Source organism: Anabrus simplex, chromosome 1 (assembly GCF_040414725.1).
Source record: "Anabrus simplex isolate iqAnaSimp1 chromosome 1, ASM4041472v1, whole genome shotgun sequence".
NCBI lineage: Eukaryota > Metazoa > Arthropoda > Insecta > Orthoptera > Tettigoniidae > Anabrus > Anabrus simplex.
The window spans coordinates 853,544,182-853,566,646 of NC_090265.1; the positions used below are offsets into that span (position 1 = coordinate 853,544,182).

At 40.3% G+C, this 22,465-nt stretch overlaps 1 protein-coding gene across 1 annotated transcript in view; it reads right to left on the reverse strand.

The window, feature by feature from the left end:
• Positions 1–5,051: 5,051 nt before the first annotated feature.
• The window catches only part of LOC136874146 (PEST proteolytic signal-containing nuclear protein), a 45,082-nt gene continuing 27,668 nt past the window's right edge, over positions 5,052–22,465 (reverse strand). Inside the window, exons 3-4 of the mRNA XM_067147710.2 lie at positions 20,434–20,564; positions 5,052–6,683 (exon numbers count right to left, since the gene is read on the reverse strand). Of these exons, the coding sequence (XP_067003811.1) occupies positions 6,503–6,683; positions 20,434–20,564 (312 nt within the window). The 3' untranslated portion in view covers positions 5,052–6,502. The remainder of the gene's footprint in view (positions 6,684–20,433; positions 20,565–22,465) is intronic.

Genomic DNA, 22,465 nt, shown 5'->3' on the forward strand with positions numbered 1-22,465 from the left:
CAGCTGAGAGTGAATATCACATGCTGGAACCTTGTAAGGCAATGGGGGCAATGCAACTGCCTCCTTGGCAGCCTTATCTGCTAACTCATTTCCCTCTACACCCATGTGGCTTGGGAGCCACACAAACATTATTCTGGTGCCGGCATCCGAACACCTGGCCAGCAGGTCCTGGATCCGCTGCACCAGAGGGTACCGAGAAACACAGGTATCAATAGACTGTAGTGAGCTCAAGGAGTCAGTACACTCCAGAAAGTGTCGGCGCTCATCAGAGTGTGCGTACCGCAGAGTATCGCACATAGCATAGAGCTCTGCTGTATACACACTACAAGTTTCAGGGAGAGCAAAAAGAAGCCTATCGTTATAGACAACAAACGCGCAGCCCACTTTCGTTTCTGCCCTTGAACCATCAGTGTAAACGACTACTGAACCTGGATAACGGCCAACAACGGACAGGAAGAGCCTCCGATAAATCAGAGTCCGTGTTTTCCTTTGGGCCATTGTGCAGATCCAGGATTATTTCAGGTCACCGTGTTATCCACGGAGGTAGCCTACTTAGTTGTCTGACAAGGCAGGGAACAGAAGGAACATCAAACAATCTGCGACTGCTATCCAAACGTATTCCAACTGGCCACGCTGCTCGAGGATAAGCAGCGTACAGCCAATTGTTTCCATTGTGGAATACACAAGGATAGCTTGGGTGAAGTGGCATCTGTTGTAAATTTGCAGCATAGGACAGAAGCATTTGCTGGTGCCTCAGCTGTAAAAGTGATCAGGCTAGCAATGAGGCTTGTACGAAAAGCTCCTGTTGCCAACCTAACCCCGCTGTGGTGGATGCTATTGAGTTTCGCAAGGATGCTTTGCCTTGCTGATCCATATGCTGCACTGTCGTAGTCTAATCTGGATAAGATATGAGCCCAATAAAATTGTAGGAGCTTCGTGCAGTCAGTCCCCCAATTAGTACTGCTAAGAAACTTCAAAATATTCAACTTAGTGCACTGCACTTTTAACTGGTGCACATGTGACTCCCACGACAATTTGCTATCGAAAAGGAGCCCAAGGAATCGGTGTCAACCACGGGAAGAGTGACATTTCCTAAATAAAGCTCAGGATGCAAGTGAAGAGTGCGCTTTCGGCTAAAGTGCATAACAGAGGTGTTTGTGGTTGAAATCTGAAAGCCATGTTCTTAAGTCCACTGTTACACTCCACTAATAGCTTACTGTAATTCTTGCTCTGCGACTGCCATATTATACGAGCTATAATGCAGAGCAAAATCGTCCATATATAGCGACGTTATTATTGCTGAACCAGCAGCAGCAACAATACCGTTTATGGCAATCACGAAAAGTGACACCAAAAACCAATCCCTGTGGGACTCCATTTTCTTGAAAGTGGTACTGCAAATACCCTCCCTACTCGGACACGGAATAGACGGAGGGACAAAAAATTCGCAATAACTAAGTTGCCTCGAAATCTCCATTGACGCAGGACTGAAAGGATACCATATCGCCATGTGGTGTCATAGGCCTTTACCAAGCCAAAGAAAACAGCCACCAAATGCTGTTTGCGGAGAAATGCATCCTGGATAGAACTCTCCAGGCGTACCAAGTGGTCAGTGGTCGAGCAAGCGGCTCGAAAACCATATTGGTACTCGGACAAAATCCTTGTTTCTCCAGACACCACACAAGTCGGCGATTTACTATCTTCTCAAATAGCTTACAATAATAGAAAGACAAATAGGTCTGTAACTTCCTGCATACTTAGGATTTTTGTCAGGTTTGAGGACAGGAATTACTATGCCCTCTTGCCACTGAAACGGAAACTCACCCTCTATCCAGATTCAGATGAACACACACAGGAGATATAACAGACTACCCTCACTAAGGTGTTTCAAACATCTGGTTATGGACATTGGTCCAGGAAATGTGTCCTTCCAAAGCGCCCAGGCGCTGCAGAGTTCCCACTCCGCAAAGGGCACGTTATAGTTCTCTGAAGCTTGAGTGGCAAAACTAAGGTGATGACGTTCTGCTTCCCGCTTCAGAGCAAGGAAATCACAATGAAAATTGCTGGAGCCAGACACATCCGCGAAATTACTGGCTAGATAGAGCGGTTCAGTGATGATACTGCCTGCAATGGAAATTCCCGGTACAGAAGATGATCCTTGGATACCCAAAATATGTTGAAGTTTAGTCCACACTTGAGATGACGGGGTATGCGATGTCATAGATGACACATATCTCTCCCACGAAGCTTTCTTACTCTGTTGAATAAGAACTCGCGCCTTAGTGTGGACTTTTAAAAAAGTTACCAATTTGGTTACAGTAGGCTACCTATGATATCGTTTATAAGCGCGGCAGTGTTCTTTAATAGCTGCTGCAATTTCTTCGGCCACCAAGGAACGAGTTTTCAGTGACGAGTCCCTGAAAAGGATGGAATGGACTCCTCAGCAGCAGCAAGAATAACTTGTGTTATGTAAGTTATTTCGCCTTCTATGGTCCGCCTAGTCACGTCGTTAAAGAAAGCTAGTGATGTGAACTTTGGCCAATCAGCATGCTTAAGAATCCATCGAGGAGGAGCCTCAATGGATTTTTGTTTCAACAAAGTAAGAATAATGGGAAAATTGTCACTGTCACAGAGACAGTGTTCAGCTGCATAGACGTACATCTATGTGAGAGTACGTGCCGTAACGTCCACTGAAATGAGTTGGTTCACCTATGTTCAAAATACATAAATCCAGCTCTGTTATTAATGTTTCCAACTCTCTTCTCCTAGGGCAAGGCGTTTCGGAGCCCCATATGAGGTAATGGGAATTAAATTCTCCCACCTCCCTCCTGAATACAGACTATACTCGCCGCGAACTCACTAATGAGCTAGCGCAGCTCAGCAAGAGTCTGTCATAGCCATTGCAATTCCACGGTAACAGTGCCATAGTGTGGACTAAAAGAGAGAATGTTAGGTTATAAGCAACAAGATGCTCTTAAACCTAAACACTATCAATATAAACATCCACATCCGTAGATGTAAATGTCGGCTCGACGTCCATCCCGTCATCAACAGACGGTGGGACTGACGGCCAGAACTTCCGACGCTTTCGGGGGGGGGTCCGTCTTCGAGTGGAGCGCTCAGGTTTTGGAGCACGTGTACCTGGCTGGTGCAGACTCAGGCTCTAAAGATGAAGGGCATGATTTCCCCTTCGCAGGAGAAGTGCCGGAGCGCCCGGTAAGGGCGTTCCTCTTCTTTGCCTTCTTTTCGAGTTTAGATGGGCTGGGAGTTTACTTCCCAGCTCTGGTCGACGATGCTGCCTCCACCGGATTGGGCACGGCCTTCGCCGACCTCCTGGAGGGGGAACACTTGGCTTTCCCCCCAGCTGCTGTGCTGGCTTAGGAGTCCCAGCCGGCACAGACTTGTTTGTGGTCGAAGGTGGGGTGCCCCCCCCCCCCCCCACCGAGCTTTTACTCTTTACGAATGTGCTCCCGGGGACGACAACCGGCTTGGATGCAGCGGTAAAGATGTCGTGAATGACGAATCTGGGAGACTCAAAGCTATCATGCTGTAGTCTAGTGTATTCGCAGGTATATTTGTGGAATTAAACTTACGGTGCGCTTCCTGGTAGGAAAAACCATCCAGGGTTGTGATCTCCTGGATCTTCTTCTCACTCAGATATGTTAAGACAGTTCTGATCTCGAGGAGTATGAAGATCAGAGCAGTTAGTGCACCTGTAATGGAGTTGTGCACTCTTCCGAGCTGTGAGCTGCTCATCAACATATACTACACACAGACTGATTCAAACAAGGAGATACCATATGTCCAAATCTCTGGCATTGATGGCATCGTATAGGAGGCAGGATGAACGGCCTCACATCGCAACGGTAAGTTGTTACCTTGACTTTTTCTGGTAACACTGACAACTTGAAGGAGACAATGAAGGTACCAGTGGCAATGTCTTGACAATTGATTTTGCGCGTAATGCATCGGACATGTGCCACGCGACAGTTCTTTATGTCCTCCATCAACTTATCGTCAGTGTTCAAAATAAGGTTGCGGTGGAAGATGACCCTGTGAACAAGATTCAAGGATTTGTGCTCCTCCACTCTGACGGGGATTTTACCAAAGTGGTTGAATTTAAGCAACTGATCGGCTTGCAGCGCCGAGCGAGTCTTCAAAAGCAAACTACCATTGCGCATTTTCTTGAGATCCTCAAGTTCGCTGAAGACGCCTTTGGTGCCCATCGGTTCTGGTAGCAACCAGAAACCTAGGGAAGCTGGATTCCATTCCTTGAAGCTGAGCATGTTCCCAGGGGGTTGACCCCTCAAGGAATCAAAAGTTAAAGACTTCGGTGGAGGCCACCTTAGGCAGGTCGAAGACGTTTCGAAGCCATGCCCGAAATTATCCTCCCAGAATGCCACCCACTCTGATCAGGAGCTCCTGTAGCCAAACCAAGCAGCCAAGGCAATACCCACCAGGTCGTAGCTGGTATTGCCTGGGGTCCGATGTTGGACAATGCCCAATACGGAACGACAGGCAACGAGCAGTAGGATTCTGTTCTTCCAATCACCCGCAATAGCATGTACCCCATAGCGTATACAGAGTAATAAGTATAGAGAAAAAATGAAAAACACTGCAATTAGGTTTGAGATTGGTGCATCCATTAATTTTTTATAGTTTAAACTTGTATATCAAAACTTTTGAATTTCATAGTAGTACCTGCAAATTTTCCAAGACTTATAATTCAATCTGCACCTATACCAAACAAATCATGTAACTCTTACCCCTCCCTACTTTTAAGGTACTCTCATATATATATATATAAAAATAATGGAAGCACCCAGGCATATTAGGCTCAAGTATGTGTGTTTATTTCTTTGTGCAACTTGATGAAATGTATCAATTATTTCATTAGCTAGTCAAGTCTCTTTTCTGTTCAAAGTTTGTTAATTGCCTGCATTTTGATGATTCTCATGGTAATACCACAATGATTAAACCACGAGCACAAAACCAATGGCAAAGGGTTCGTATCAGAATGGACTGTTTTCCAAGTATAACAGTAGCAATCATTAAACAACAAAGATAAACAGATTTATTTCTCAGATTTGACTTTTAGTTTCACTAACAGCTTTCTTAAAACAAACTTTGTATGAGATGCAGTGTGTGCCCAACAGGGTCACCTTTCACTATTACATCAAACACTTTGAACAGGAAAATATGTTATTCTAAAAAAAATAGTACAAACACCTATTAACACTAAGATGGATGAGTGGACCTTAAATGTAAATTATGTGTTATTCACATGCCATGAGAAAGGAAAGAATAATACAGCAATCACAATACACCTAGCATTGTGGGGAGATCCCGAAATGACATGATAGTTACTTCATGCAAAACCCATCCTTCTCAGTGTCAAAAAGGAACAATAATAATTTCTCAATATGTAAAATAATCTATGAAATGTGAAGAAGTGTATTATTCAAACAGTAGAAAGGAAACTCAGGTGCAAGACTGGTACAGGTTGAAATGTTTGTGAAAGGAATTTTTTTTACCTTGAGTTATATCAACTGTACTTCTTAGCTAAATTTTAAATATAAAGAATAATACATTTCTTATAATAGTAAACACTTATTTTCCATTTGGAATTAACATATGTTTTCTTACTCTACGATCTCTTTGAATTTCTCCTTTCATTTTGTCAAATGTTGAGTGAAGAATTATTGGTAAATGAAATATGGTGAACAATTTAAAGAAGTTCAACTCTACTGTTACTGTTATTGCTTAGCAGTGCCATCACTTTCTTGGTATGTTTATCTGAGAAAACATGTAATTTATTCTTTATGAAATCCATGAAAAATACAGAGATTTCTACAACATAATAATCATACCATAATAACTTGCACATAACAGGAATACACTGGCCTTTCTTGATTCCCATGGGATATAATCTATACATCACTTATAAATAATGAACTATTACAGAAATAACCACATCCATGTCTAGAAATCCACAGTGGCAGTGGGTAATAAGAAATATATATACCATCCAAACTTGATGGTAATGAAGAGTATTTTGAAAAAGATGGAAAGCATATCATTCAACAGCAAGAAGCTGCAATGGCTCTATCCACTGTAGTCAATAATGCATCACTTCTTTACCCTCAGTACCTAGGCTGCCAGTTTCTTCCCAGCACTGATAAACAAGTTATTGTTGTTTTAACATTTGATGTGATCTTTAATGCCATCGATACTGATCCACTGCTTCTATTGCCTACAATATGAGGAAACCTGGTAATAGATTCAAGAAAGTAATGATACATTGAAAGTTGCTACGACCTGTGCTACAAGTAAGTAAGTCATTATATAAATAAAATATGGAGCTATCCTAAAGGGTAAAAACTGTGTTGCATTTATACCATCTCTGCGAGTCCCCCATCGTCATACCCCCATGACCTCTGAAACACTGTGTAATCACTACTGGGAGTCATTTCTTGATTGCACATACCACCATACAATCCACTCAATCTATATTTTTAGAATAGTCGATAGAAGAGCTGGTGTTGACCGTAGATGTTGGAGAATGGGTAGCGGCAGAGCTATCCATTGCTTTCTTCATAGTCTTTTCAAACATTTTCTTGGCATCACAGAATCCCTGCTTTGTCTTTCCAAAAGAATTGGGGCCAGCTGAAGTTGGTGTTTCTCTGCAACATAAGACGGTTTACATAAGAAGCTGGAATAAAGATAGTACAGGAAGAAATCCATCAATGGCCAGACCTTACAAAATGTCATCCTGTGTCTTTGATAACAGCAGATATGATGCTACCTTTGACACATGGATGAGGGTCAACAAGCATGGTCCAAGTGGAGACAGGTAACTGGTGTCTTCTGCGATAAAAAGACACCTAAATACCTGAAGGCTAAAATTTACAAGGCAGTGATATCCTTATGTTATGAATGTTATGGAGACGAGGATGTTGCAGTGGTCACTGGGGCTGAATCTCTTGGACCATGTTAGAAAAGAAGATGTGCGACGTAGACTTAGTATGGCCCAAATCGTAGAGAAAGTGAGAGAGGCTCGACTCCAGTGGTATAGCCATGTCATGTGAAGCAACAACGATTCAGTAATTAAAACGGCCCTCCAGCTTGATCCAGATGGACGCCAACCATGAAGGAGACTGCTGAAGCAGTGGACTGACAACATTATGGAAGATATGCATGCTGCAAGTGTCAACCCTCGAGATGTCCTAGACAGGGCCAAATGGCTAAAATGTAGCGAAATATCAGACCCCCATATGATAGGAAAAACTCTAGGAGAGAGAGAGACAGATATGAAGAAATTCAAATACTCATGCAGAATGTTAGCACAGAGTGAATGTACTGTTATCAGATTATACTGTATATTTTATATTCAACAGAAACTTGTTTTTATGATTCCATGATCACGTTTTCCACCAACTGCATCATTTTCTGTCATTCTCATAAGATTTATCCTTACAATTTAAGTGAAGTATGTCAAACGAACAACTGTGACACAATTTGTCTACAAGAGACACAGAGACAATTAATGATGACGTCTCAAAATTGCTGGCTTGAGACTTATTGCCGAGAGACCTCGCAGACAGTACAGAAGTGTTTTATTTGTTCGACCTGATCTTCAAATCACGTCCACATCTGTCTCTGAAGAAGATGATATAGAAATATTAACTGCTGAACTGAGTAACTACACCATGTCTTCTGTATATAAACCACTGGGTGTTGAGTTTTCCTCTGTAACACCTGAGAGCTTTCTTGAACATAATGCCAACTTCATAGTTGGTGACTTTAACAGTAACAGTACAGTATGGAGTTATGCACAAAACGATAATGGAGACGAGGTGCTAAAATGGGCTGATACCTTCCACTTAACTCTTATTCATCACAGTAAACTTCCTCCATCCTTCAATAGTGGGCGTTGGCAACGCAGATACAATCCAGATCTGATTTTTGCCAGTGAGCACATATGCCAACAATGCATGAAGACAGTCTGCTCTCCTGTACCTATCAACATGGACCTGTGATATGCCAAGTTACTGCAGTAATGCTATCACTATACCCTGCCGTAGAAGATTAAATTTCCGGAAAGCTAATTGGGAGAAATTTATTCCTACTTTGGATAGTTTTGTAGCTGATATCCAACCAACACCAGAAGAATATGAAAAATTTGTGGATGCAGTGAAGAAGGCATCTTGGTTATCTATGGCCCGAGGATGCAGGAGACAATATTTTCATGGCTTAACACCTAATACAGCTTATCTTAGGAGTAATTATCTTTCACTCTTTGAAGATAATCCATTCAGTGACAAAACCATATCACTAGGTAAAGAGCTAATATCAACGATAGCACAGAGCGAGAGAGAAAACTAATGGAAGAAACTGACTTTTCTGTTAATAGAAGGCTTGGAGACTGCTGAAGAAACTAAATAATGAACCTACTAAGAGTGCCATATGTGCAAACAATAAAATTGCATCACAACTAATAAATAACAGTTCACCAAGACCTTAATTTAGAAAATCAGACTTCGAACTTGAAAACAAGGCACACAATCAGAACAGTGAACTCATGCAACCATTCGACCTTCATGAATTGGAAGCAGCCATCCGTACATGTAAGAATGGCAAGGCAGCAGGATTGGATGATATCTGTGTTGAACAAATTAAACATTTTGGTAATGTCACAAAAATTTGGCTTCTAAATCTTTACAATCACTGCCTTTCACTCTTCAAGATCCCAAAATTACGGGCAAGGATTGAATAATTGCTATTTTGACTGGTAAAAACCAAATGGGCCCAAAAGTTTTAATCCAAGATCACTTCTTTGCCACCTCTGTAAGATCCTGAGAGAATGATCTTGAATCGTTTAACTATTATAGTTGATCCTCTTTTCATTCCTCAGAAAGCTGGATTCAGACCAGGGAAAACTGTACCTTACTCAGTTCATTGAAGATGGTTTTCAAAAGAAAGAGATCACAGGTGTAACTTTTGTTGATCTCTCTGCTGCATACGACACTGTAAACCGCAGAATGCTGTTACGTAAACTCTATAGTCTTACTAACAATTATGGATTCACTATGATGATAGCTACACTTTTGCAGGATCATCGGTTCATCATAGACTTCATTCTTTTTTTTTTAGCTATTTGTTTCACGTCGCACCGACACAGATAGGTCTTTGGCGACGATGGGATAGGAAAGGCCGAGAAAGTGGAAGGAAGCGGCCTTGGCCTTATTCAAGGTACAGCCCCGGCATTTGCCTGGTGTGAAAATGGGAAACCACGGAAAACCATCTTCAGGGCTGCCGCCAGTGGGGCTCGAACCCACTATTTCCCGATTACTGGATACTGGCCGCACTTAAGCGACTGCAGCTATCGAGCTCGGTCATCATAGACTTCCAAGGACATCATAGTCGATGGAGAACTCAGAAGAATAGATTGCCCCAGGGAAATGTCTTGTCTCCCATTTTATTTAATGTATACAGCAATGATCAACCACAGCCTCAAGGGTGCAAAAGCTTAATTTACGCTGACGACCTTTGCTTTCAGGTTACGTGCACTTTGTAAACGATAAAAGTTTGGTTCAAAAGCTGTTTTTTGCAAGGTTACAAGACACAGACCCTGAAGAGGAATCAATATTTAGAGTTGTTAAACAGTTGAAACAGAAGGAAATCTCACTTCGGAGCCTACTGTTATGAATAAAAAAGTCCACTGTTTTACCTGTTGAGCAGCAAACAAAAACGTTGAAATTTTACTCTGTGGCCCGAAACAACTTTGAGTCAGCGGACATCCATGTGCTTGAAAATAAAATATATGTTTTCATACCTGAATGTATAATTTTGAAGCCTGGTGTGTTAATTACAACCAAAGGGGATTTGCCAAACATTCGATATGGTCAACTTCTGTATAAAAGCGGGCAAGTGCGTATGTGGCCTAGCAGGAAATCCAAAAATAGTCACCGCTGTTCGCTGTGGCGCTCCACGTGTTAATGACACAAACATTATTATTTTCCACCATGAATGACCACACTCCACTAATTCCTTTCTATTTACAAAGTCTCTGTCCCCACATTAGGTAGTCTGGCTAACTGGTATTACCCGAGATGATAATAATAATAATAATAATAATAATAATAATAATAATAATAATAATAATGGCCTATGGAGAGGCCTGGTGCGGGTCTTTTTCTCGTAGATGGCCTATTAGGCAACCTGCATGTCTGTGAAGACAAGAGCCCTACCTAGGATGATTTCTACTGCTGAATACGCCACACACATCCAGACCCGAGCCACTGGAATTAACCAATTAAGGTTAAAATCCCCGACCTGGCCGGGAATCAAGCCCGGGACTTTCTGGACCAAAGGCCAGCACGCTAACCATTTTGCCATGAAGCCAGATGAGATGGTGATAATTATGATCGACAGCTCGCCTTTCACTTTCACTTGGCTCCGCATGCTCCTCAGTCACTTTGCACAACAGTTGCACAATAAACAAATGAACAAAGAGTCTGTTAGTAATCATGATGAACGATGACCGATTCTTGGTTTGACTCCTTAAGTCCAGTAACTCTCACAATCAACACAATGAATTCAATGTAACTGCTCGACATCAACAGCTCTTTAACACCGACAACTAAACAGTGGTCACATAACATTAACAGCTCAACAGTACTAACTAGCACTACACTACTCTTCACAACAACAGTTGACACTGTTCCAACTTTTCTCACATGAACTGTTCCACACACTGACTCCACATCGGTACACATACAGTACTCCAAGGCAGTACACACACCGTACTGAAGCAATACTCCAACACGACAATACTCTTGTCGCTTTAATGGGATACCCAACACACCAACATGAACGACAGCCAGCATTGCTGCAGTCTAGCTCCAACTACTCACTGACTGTTCATGGCTAGCCTCCTTTTTATATCCCTATGAAGGAGTACTAGAATCTTCAGGGCTCAGCCAGAATGGGAACATTATTCAGTGTTCCAGAAGGTGCATGAGGAAACCAGAGTAAAAAAAAAGAGGGAGAGGCTGTCACTATGCCCTTACGGTGGAAGCTTGCAGCTGACTCACCAATTCATTCCACAAAATGTTCGGCGCCATCGCTACATGTTTAGCGTGCTGGCCTTTGGTCCAGGGTTCGATTCCCAGCTGGGTTGGGAATGTTATTATCTTAAAACAATTAAGTTTATTTAAATGGTCAACCTATTCAATACAATACAATCATAAGAATGTTTATAACTTATACATGACACTCAAACTGGGACATGTTTCGCCCTAGTCGTGGGCATCTTCAGCCTAATTTTTTTTCCTTCCTCCTCAAAATCAAATGTCGATGTCGCAGCGATAAGATCTTGTCACATAAAACACAAGGAGACATTCTAACAATTTTATTTCCTCAGTGGACGTCATTCTTCCATTTTAAAGGCTGTTTTTCGAGAGTCTCCCAATTAACCATACTCAGGATTGTGGCAGATAACATCATACCTGCCAACTTTTGAAAAGGGCTATCAGTAAAACTCACGCGCGACAAAAACTTAATGATTTTCGACATACCTCGGCTCGACGAAAATAATAATACTGTACTTCTAAGCTACAAAATACAATAATTCATGCTTTAAACAGGATACTTCAATGCAATCATATCTACTTACATCATAGGTCAATGATTTGTAGATGAATATAACAATCAAGAAGAAATCCATGTTAAACAGTAGCAGACTTGGTGAATATTACTTTGGAGCATACATAACAGGACTTCCTTGATAAATTAAGCACATATGCGATAACTGAAAAGGGCTTTACACAATAAAAATCCTTGAACATAACACAGGCAAGAAATAATATAATACACACTCCAAATCACACGCTAGTTTGACTTGAAAGCCATTGTTGTGGCCTTTTTAACTTCCTGCAAAAAGTCTTGAGAAAATGTTTTGTTATAACAAAGACCAGAACTCCTGGTCTTCAAAATAGAAATAGACTCCAGAAATTCACTGGACATGGATGATCTGAACTCTGTTGTATTTTTTCTTCACAAGGCTGAAATCAGGTTCACATTATGCATTGCTATGGGTATAGTGAGAATTACTCTAAAAATTCGGTTATACTTAAGAAGTCCATCGGCTCCAAGAATTCTTGATATTCGTGCCCAACTGGAATCGCTTGCAGCATCGTGATTTGCAACCAAAGTGTCATCAACCTGAACTTATTCACCACCTCATCTGTAGAATCATTCTCTTCCTTGCATAACATGATAGGAAATCTTTCCAAGAAAAAATCAAATGGAAGAAAACTGTGCATCTTAAATTTTGTCTAACCTAGCAACTTGAGCATGCTTTCACACATCATCTTTGAGTGGAAACTTGTTGATGATGTAGTCACAGGCAATACAAAAGTAGTTTCTCACTTATGAAAAGGAAAGGGATTTATCTGTATCCTGCAGATCGTTCACTATGTTGGAAGTCTGAATGCCAGCAACTAACTCATCATCACTTAAATCGTTGCGTCCACCATGTGCAATATTAATATCACACCTACATACCGTGCAAAAGGCAAATTTTTCTCCCTTCCTTCATTTCAGTATGCACGTAAAATCAACAGAATATGATTCTTTTAAAAGTCTGGAGGTACTGTTTCTTCACAATAATCTACAATAGGAATATAGCGTATAAAAATGCCCGAGAACAAACTGAAACATCGAAAGGAACCTGGACCACTGAACGTCACATAAAATTATAACAAACACTCAAGGCAGTCAAACACTTCATTAAAACATGTCAAAGCACACAAAGCCTTAAACAATTAAATGAACACGACACCAACATCGCAAACATGGAATATTTGCACATGGTAAAAAACGCGCGCGCGCACACACACACACACACACACGTGGAACGAATGATGTTGTTGTTATTATTATTATTATTCCTCATAACTTAATGGGCTTCGCTAACAGCGGTATACCCAGTCACTGAAACGAATGTAATTATAGTAGTCCAAAAAATGCAGGAAACTGCGAAGCACGAAGTCATAACACAAAAACGTTAACATTTCAAAAAAAAAAAAAAAATCATAACCTTAAAAGGCCAAAACATTCTTGATTTTAGTATACATGGAAAATCAACAGAATATGATTATTTAAATGTCTAAAAGTACTGTTCGTAAACAAAGAAAACACTTGCGTGGTCAAAGAATATAGGTTAAATCACAACGAGCGAGCGGAGCGGAACAAAGAATTTGCGGAGCAGAGCCTGTCGACACCTAACATTCACATGGAAGAACTGTTATTCCTGCTTTAAATTAGCGCTGTGAAAAGGAGGCGGTCCTCCTGTTGATTGAATCTGATAATACAATTACAGCGCTCCTCCGGTACTACCGACGGAGGCAAAGCAGTTACGGAGCTCCGGAGGTTAACCGGAGGGCAGCCTCCTATTCGCAGCTGCAGCTCCGAGTGCAAGGACATAGTGGGCTGTAGTTTCAAACTTACGTCCATGAATGTAGGCGCCCTATAAAAATCGTTGCCTACATACATGAAAATTGATCTGTATCACCAATATTCCATACAATACCCCTTAACAAAGAACGTAGGCCTGTAGTCATTCAGAATAATTAATGCATCCTCTCAAATGAAATTATATCGATATATAATTCATATCCCATATACCTGAGGGTATAAATCCTGTAGATACAACAAACAATATATCTAAATAGGTTCAGTTGTTTCTCAGAAAAGTGCAGGCCCTACCTGTGCAGAACTTACACAGTATACTTTGTTCATTATTATTATTATTATTATTATTATTATGGAAATATTCCTATCATATTGGCGCTAGAATACAATAGTTTCAAGTTAAATTTGAAGTCGCTTTTAATTTCTGGACATATGTAAAAAAAGCGAAAGACGTGACCAGAAGTATGGGATGATTATTTGCGAGCTGATGGTGGAGTTAAAGTCTGTAAGGGATGCGCTGTAAAACATGGCACAAATGAATCGTAAGCTCCGGCCCCGCGGTGTAGGTGGCAACGTGTCCGCCTATCACCCGGCGGCCCCGGATTAGATTCCTGGCTGGGTCAGGGGTTTTTAATTGTAAATTATTAATTTCCCTGGCCTGGGGACTGGGTGTTTGTGTCGTCCTTAACATTCCATTCCTCACATTCAACACTTTACACTTCCGCCATTTACATAATACACGCAGGTTTCTTCACATCCCTATGGTGCAGGTAGGGGCAAAAGATCTTTATAGGTCGACGCCCTGAACAAATAGCATTAAAAAAATAGTTAAAGGAGGAGCGTAGTTTCGCGCAATAATAGCGACAAATTATAAATTCCTGTGAAAATGCTCGTTCATTTCTCACTATGAAGTTCACACTACGTGCCTGTCATTCAATGTTTGTACGTAAGAATGCTATCTGTAATATCGCTCAATAATAAAGGTATAAACTGAGGGGCCTAGTTTCTCACGATAGTGACAAGTTATAAATTCCTGTGAAAATGCTCGTTCATTTCTCCCGTACCAAGTTTACACTACGCGCTTAACATTCAATCGGAGGTTCTGATACATAATTACGTTTTTACGTAAGAATGCCATCTCTAATATCGCCATATCATTAAGGTATTAACTGAGGGGCCTAGTTTAGCACAATAGTAGCGACATATTAAAAATTCCTGAGAAAATGCTCGTTGATTTCTCCCATACCAAGTTTACACTACGTGCTTGTAATTCAATTGGAGGTTCTGTTATATAATTAATATGTTTGTACATAAGAATTCTATCTGTAATATCGCCAAATAACTAAGTACTAATGGAGGGGCGTTGTTTCTCACATTAACAGTGACAAGTTATAAATTCCTGTACAAATGCTCGTTCATTTCTCCCGTACCAAGTTTAAACTACGCGCTTTTAATTCAATCGGAGGTTCTCCGGAGGCACCGACTGATAGCACCCGGAGCATTTGCTCCATTAACAGCGCTACTTTAAATTCAGTTCCAATAATGACACAAACATCACAGGTTTAAAAATACCTATCATATCAAAGAATGAGTTATCGACTATCGTGGACTTGCCTTGGAGTCGGTCTTGCTTCAACCAAGACCAAGCGTGCTTCGACCCACGCAAACAATTGATTGTATGGAAGTGGGGCGATTATCAAATGCTGTTTCAAATTTTTGTCTGCGAAGTCGTAAAATGACAACGTCCATCCGTAAAACCGTAAAATGCTGCAATTTCCATAAATTTTACGGATAAACCGCAAAAGTTGGCAGGTATGGACAACTATGGATACTTTTTAAATGAGCATGAACCAAGTGCTTGGCTACAGTATAACTCAGGTTATTTAAATTTCACAATGTTTTAAAGTGCCTTTTGTAAAAAAGACTAACATAGAAAGAATAGGACTACGATTTTAGAAACATCAAGAGGTTTTGTCTAATATCCTTTTGAATACTATCGATAGATGTAATCAGACACCAAACATTTTAATTAACATCCAGATGACTTTTATCTTAAATCTCTTTATCCTGTGACTGTATATAGTGTCCTAAGGTGGTGCCTGGATCTGACAAGGAGACTAAAGGATGTACACACCATTGTATGGAAGAGTTTGAGAATTGAGAGCGACAAGATAATTAAAAGAATAAATATGTCATTTTATAAAAACTTTTAGAGTGAGTTTTCGACAAGAACAAACGCAGCAACTTCTAGAGAACACTGGAAAACTTTAAGTGTTAAGATTAGGATTTGTAGTAATTAAGGTTTTAATTATAATTTATGATAAAAGGTCTTAGATAACAAGGAGATTTTACTTATGATGTTATCGATGATGAAGAGAATGGTCATTTCTCGAAACATGTATGAATGATAAGTGATTAAATTAACAAAGTTATAGTAAATATTGACAGGGTGGACCTATCAACAACCCAGGGATTTCTTGTTTTACAGTTGCTTTACGTCGCACCAACACAGATAGGGGCAATGATGGGATAGGAAAAGGCTAGGAGTAGGAGGGAAGCGGCTGTGGCCTCAATTAAGGTACAGCCCCATCATTTGCCTGGTGTGAAAATGAGAAACCACCGAAAACCATCTTCAGGGCTGCTGACAGTGGGGTTCGACCGGTGTATTTACTTCCTTGAGGTGAGTCAATACAGACCAATATAAGGCCAAAAAAATGGTTAAATTGTGAAGCAGTTGTTAACTCGTTCAAAATAAAGGCTGACGTGAAAGGATGCTTAATCTTAATACTATATAGTGATTGTTATTATTATTATTTTTTTTTATTGCTAGTAGCTTTATATCACACCGACACAGATAGGTCTTATGGCGACGATGGGATAGCAAAGGCCTAGGAGTTGGAAGGAAACGGCTGTGGCCTTAATTAAGGTACAGCCCCAGCATTTGCCTAGTGTGAAAATGGGAAACCACGGAAAACCATCTTCAGGGCTGCCGACAGTGGGGCTCGAACCCACGATCTCCCGGATGCAAGCTCACAGCAGCGCGCCTCTAGGCGCACGGCCAACTCGCCCGGTTATAGTGAAATTAAGTAAGAATATGATACACCTAAAGATAAGGCGGAGTTCACTTTATCCAGGGCTCCAGGATGCCGCTCCCACACACTTCTAATCCAGTCAACAACCAGTGTATTGTTTTCTGCTTAAATATTACATCTCGTCTACAAGTACAGTACTGCCAACATAACTGTGCAGCGATTTGTTTGGTAGCCAGCTGTTTGTACATTTACAGTCTTCAAACCCTTGTCATTTATTGTGGTTTCTGGAGGCACTCCAAAATAAACCGGGGTTTGGTTTGCATTGCCAGTTTGTGATAAATATTGATTCTCCTTTCAAAGATGAATCACATATTTTTGAGGGAATTAATTGACTGCATTGATATGCTTCTACCACACATTGAAAAATTGTGGTTCACTTATGAATGAAAGGTTATTTCTCACAAAGAACTACGTATCCAGCCCCTCCTTGTCTTAAAATCGTGTGCCACACCAAGCTCTTATGCTATCTTCATAGCCTCCACTTGTCACATCTCTGTATTAACAGCACATTAAACCAAATTAAAATAAGTGAGTTAAACCCACCTTTTCAATACAAATTAAATAGTGTTTATTAAATAAACATTTAATGGGACTAGTTTCAACCTATTTAAAGGTCATCTTCAGTCATATTGCGTGTACGACAATGTATTAGAACACGGTTGTTTTAAAGATTGTCTTAAAACACAGAAGGTTGACACTATGAAAAAAATGTTTTCAGAATTTCCTTAAAACACTTCTGTTCACTTAGCTGTGGGAATACATGTGAAGAAGTCTTTTAGTATTCTTCGTAGCATTCAAGAACGTAGATACAAGTCGAAATTCACAATCTTGATGAGATATGGAATTGGGCATATATGCATGAATGTTGTTGTAGTAGAGAAGAAGTCTTTTGATATTCTTCGTATCACTGCGAAGTGTAGATACACTTTTACACTTTAAATCATTCATAATCTTGATGAGATGTAGAAATGAGCATATATGCAAAGTAATGTCCTAATTAAAATATGAGTTGAACAAGGCAGCAGCTATAGCCTTAAATAAGTACAGCCCCAGCATTTGCTTGGTGCAAAAACTGAAAACCATGTTCGGGGCTGCCGACGTTAGGATTCAAACGCACCATCCCCCAAATACAAGCTTACAGCTATGCGACCCTAACCGCATCTTTAATAAATCTTCGTTTTTCTGTGGCACTGAAGGAACGCTATCTTTTATCCCTCATATTTGCATACATTTTTTGACCTGTATGCTACCACAGTTAAAAACTCGTCATGCGTCATGGCGTGGCATAGGTATGTATGTATGTATGTATGTATGTATGTATGTATGTATATATATATATGGAATCAAGAGCAGAAGTTTGTTGGCAGTACTACACCAGACAAACAAGATCAGTTGGAACATGACCCAAATATGACACAAACACCACCTTTGGAAGGATTAAAAAACATGTGTGGTACGCAAGCAAATACAGTACATGGCCTTTCGTTCAAGTTCTGTGCGAAGTGAAGCATAAGAAGGGAAAAGCATTGAGAAGTGGGAAAAACAGTGTGTTATTAATGTTCTTAAGAAGTTTAGTGATGCAAATCTTGGTAGTACTCTCGAGAATGTGATGAGGTTAGTGGCTCTGACAAATGGCATTTCTACGACTAGTACTTATTGTGCCAGAAAGGAACTTTAAACTGTTGTTCCACCAAAGAAAAAGCAGGAAAAAATGAAATTATGGGGCAAGTATGACTCTTTTACAAAGGACGTAGTTTTGTGAAAAGTTAATGAGTTTTCTTCAGAAATGAAATGATAACAATCGACATCGTCTGAAGAATTTGTGAACTATGGTGAAATCTTGCCTCTGTTTTAGTGTGTGATGCTTCAAACGTGTTTAAAAATGTTAAATTTCAAGTTCATATTGCATACTCATCAACCACTGCTTACTGAAAAGGAGGAAATAGTTTTGTGGCGAAGATGTTATTAGCATCCAGTTAGTAAGCTTTAGGAGTAGGGAAGACCTATCTTCCTTGTAGCGACTATATTAATCTTCAGAAATAAATTGGTGTTGATTCATTCTGGTAATTGTATAAATGTTGACTTCAAAAGAATACTTTAAACTGACAATATATGGGTGTGTCTTTCAGTCTAAAATATGGACCACAAATTGTAGTTATGAGGACTAAGATTTGAACTTCCAAAAGGATAATCGGAGGTGGAAATGAAGTCCAGGAAATTGGTCGCAAGCCAATGCTGTGTTGCATGAGCTTACATGTGAAGGCCGAGTCCTGCTGAAAGTTTCTCTCCTGCACTGTCTCGTGGACCACTTTAGCTTATTTTTTCATTCCTTTTTCACAGAAATGGAGCTAAGTTGTACCATCGTAGCTTACCCCAGTCCACACAGGATGCGGGTCGCTCTGGACTCTTGGAGTCTTATTGGCAGTTTCTTTTGAACTTGCGGTACATACCCTATCATTCTGAGCATTATGAGTCTCCTAAACACTGAAAACATTTTATTCAGTGAGAAGGATTTGTTGGTGCTTATTTGCTGCATAGAGCTTAAGTAAGTGCTTTATTTCTACGAGTCTCTCGCACTGCAATTAATTTGTGAGGAGGTGCCATTTGTGTTATCTGTAAGCACATACTCCCAGGTCATTGCTGGCCCCGAGATGTATGGGTAGCACGCCTGCCTCTTACCCAGAGGCCCCAGGTTTGATTCCTGACCAGATCAAGGATATTTTTCGCTGGATCTGAGGGCTAGTTCAAGATCTACTCAGCCAAATGTAACTTAAAGGCTTTTCCGTCTTTCGAACACACAAGTTCAATACCTGTAATATTTATATTGAACTTATGTGTTCGACAGACTGAAGAAGCTTTTAAGTTACATTTAACTGAGTCAACACTGTAAAGTACGGTTTCCTTCTCAACAAAAAATCCACTCAGGCAACATTATTACAATTCAGGAGTTATCTGACAAAGATAGTAGCCCTGGTCTAGAAAGCCAAGAATAACGACCGAGAGGATTTATCATGCTGACCATGACAGCTCGAAATCTGCAGTTCTTCGGGCTGAGCAGCAATCACTTGGGGCTGTTGTGCTGTTCGTTCCTAGGTCATTACTCAACACATGGGACATAGACATTTTGGAAATTTTTATTTCACGGATCATCACTGACTCTCTTCATATCGGATATCTGTGTACAAGATTTGCCAATGCTTTCACTAACTGAGGGGTCTGTATTATGTGTGGCCTTCCTTTCCTGAGGTATTTCACAATTCCAGCCTCTAAGAAACGCTGGAAAGTACGATACACTAACATCTTGGAAATTTTTAGCTTCTGGAACATTCTGAATATCTTACCCGGGACCTGTCTATCTTATGCAGCAAAATAACTGCCACTTGATTTCCGTTATCACCCCAGCCCAGGATGAAAAGTAGTACAAACCATTTTCTATGTCTGCAGAGTAACTAACAATGACTCATGTCTCACATGCTCATGTGCTGTTCTCTATGAGCGGAAGGACAAGCAGCCTCAAAAATGGTTACAGTATTTACAGTTAGACAATGTACATCCCTGATTTGATGTATGCCTTATACTCAGAAATTTACATTACTAAGGAAGCAGGAATAAAGGATATTGGAAGATGAGTAATAGATCAAAAACAAGAAGTGTTTCATGTTGTACTTCCCAATAAAATGTAATAGAGGAACACATTCTGTGCAGAATAATTACAAGTGCTCTAGCATACTTTCAGAGTATGTTATGAACCCTGTTAAATGAAATGTATCAATTATTCTAAACATAACAAAATATTAATTTTAGAACAAAAACAAAACAGGGAAAACTCAATTAATACCTATCATTTTAATGGCTTACATCTTACCTGCCTATGTTACGCATCCTCATACGTGCCTCAGGTGGCATCTCTTCTGGCTCTTCATCATCATCCACATTGAATACTGCTGCAACTGATAATGACGGTGACTTAACAGAACTTGCAGCTTGGGCAGTTTTCTGAAAAATTAAAGAAAGAAAACACTTAACGAGATCAAAATGTCCTCCTTTAGAATCAAGTATGTCTCACTATACTTGTAGAGGGGAATAAATTAAAGATAAAAAAATACCATAGATTACAAATCTAGAGACTTAACACCAATCCAAAATATTTTATATTTTCACAGTACAGTGAGACCAAGTGAAGTGAGAAAATGTGTTTAGAACTTTCTCAGGAAGCTTGTACTCTAGCATGTGAGCTATTCAGCCAGGCAGGCAGAAGACTGATGAAGGTTGGACAGGGAATATGATAGAGGTGCCTAGCAATGCCCTGTGGCTGCCACTTGTCTCAAATTGTGAGGATCTTGTTAGGAGTTCGAGAACATTTTTTACAGGATAGAGAAAACATGGACCGCTGTCATGCACCGTTAAGAGCATGGAATGAACAATAATAGAAAGATGTTTGTAATGAAGAAATGAAAGGAAAGAACATACTGGATGAAGGTTTGCATATGGATTGGTTTTTGTGGTTGTCTGTGGTTGGCTCAGGTATGGTATATGTAGGAGAGTAAATTACAAGGAAAGTGTGGAAAATTAGGAAAGCACAAGACCTTGGAGACAATTGCTAAACTCTAAATTACAAACAGAGAATAGGGGATTATGCAGAGGTTTGCAAATTCAAAGATTTAAATGGTGTCCTGGCTGCTAGTGAACAGGAAGTACGGATTGCTCACAGAGAAACTGATGTTGAGTAGCAGACCTGTAAATCAACAGACTGTTCAGACGCAAAGAGCCAACCAATATAGTGTGAGGAAAATAGTTTTGAGATCGTCCAGAAATTTTGTCTACTAGGGCTCCGTGATTTCTAATACAAGAGGATGATCCAACAAAATCAAGAGAAAAATGGCCATGCCCACGGCAGCACCAGAAAGCTGAGCAGGATATGGAAGGATCAAACAGTTTCAAAGAATATTATCCATTGCCATCTACGCAACTCAGTCTCAGTTGTTGTTTGTTCCTGGGATGTGTACAGTTTGACAACGTGAAGGAACCTAACTGCTCAGCACCAACCTTATTGACAAACAGCTTGTCAATTACGATTTTTACTCCAAGTCCTTTTGCAATGAAAAGGTCCCTTCTATCAAATAATTCAATTGTACCATCTCAAGTCTCTTTTGTAAAATAATTTGTAATGTGCACATAATATTTTAAAGTGTTAATTTGACTGTATTTGCACTATACATTGTCAATTTTAGTCCATGGCTGAAGATGACCCATAATGGGATCGAAACTGGTCCCATTGCATAACTGATTCGACATCATATTAAATGGTATTGAATAGGTGGACCTTCATTTTCATTTCTTATTAATGTGAATGTTCGTCAATACAGATCATGATGAAGTTTATATCGTACGATGTTTTGAACGATTGTAATAATAAATAATGATACTGGCTTTAGTGTCCCACTAAATACTTCTACAGTTTTTCGGATATGCAGAGGTGCCAGAATTTGGTCCGCAGGAGTTCTTTTACGTGCCAGTCAATCTACCGACACAAGGCTGACATATCTGAGCACCTTCAAATACTACCGGACTGAGCCAGGATTGAACCTCCCAAGCTGAGGTCAGGAAGCCAGCACGTCAACAGTCTGAGCCACTCAGCCCGGTTTGAACGACTGTACGTATAGGATATGCGAGTGCAACATATATATATATATATTTTGCTAGTTGCTTTACGTTGTACTGACACAGATAGGTCTTATGGTGACAATGGGATAGGAAAGGTCTAGGAGTGGGAAGGAAGCGGCCGTGGCCTTAACTACGGTACAGCCCCAGCATTTGCCTGGTGTGACAATGGGAAACCATGGAAAATCATTTTAAGGGCTGCTGACAATGGGGTTCGAACCCACTATCTCCTGGAT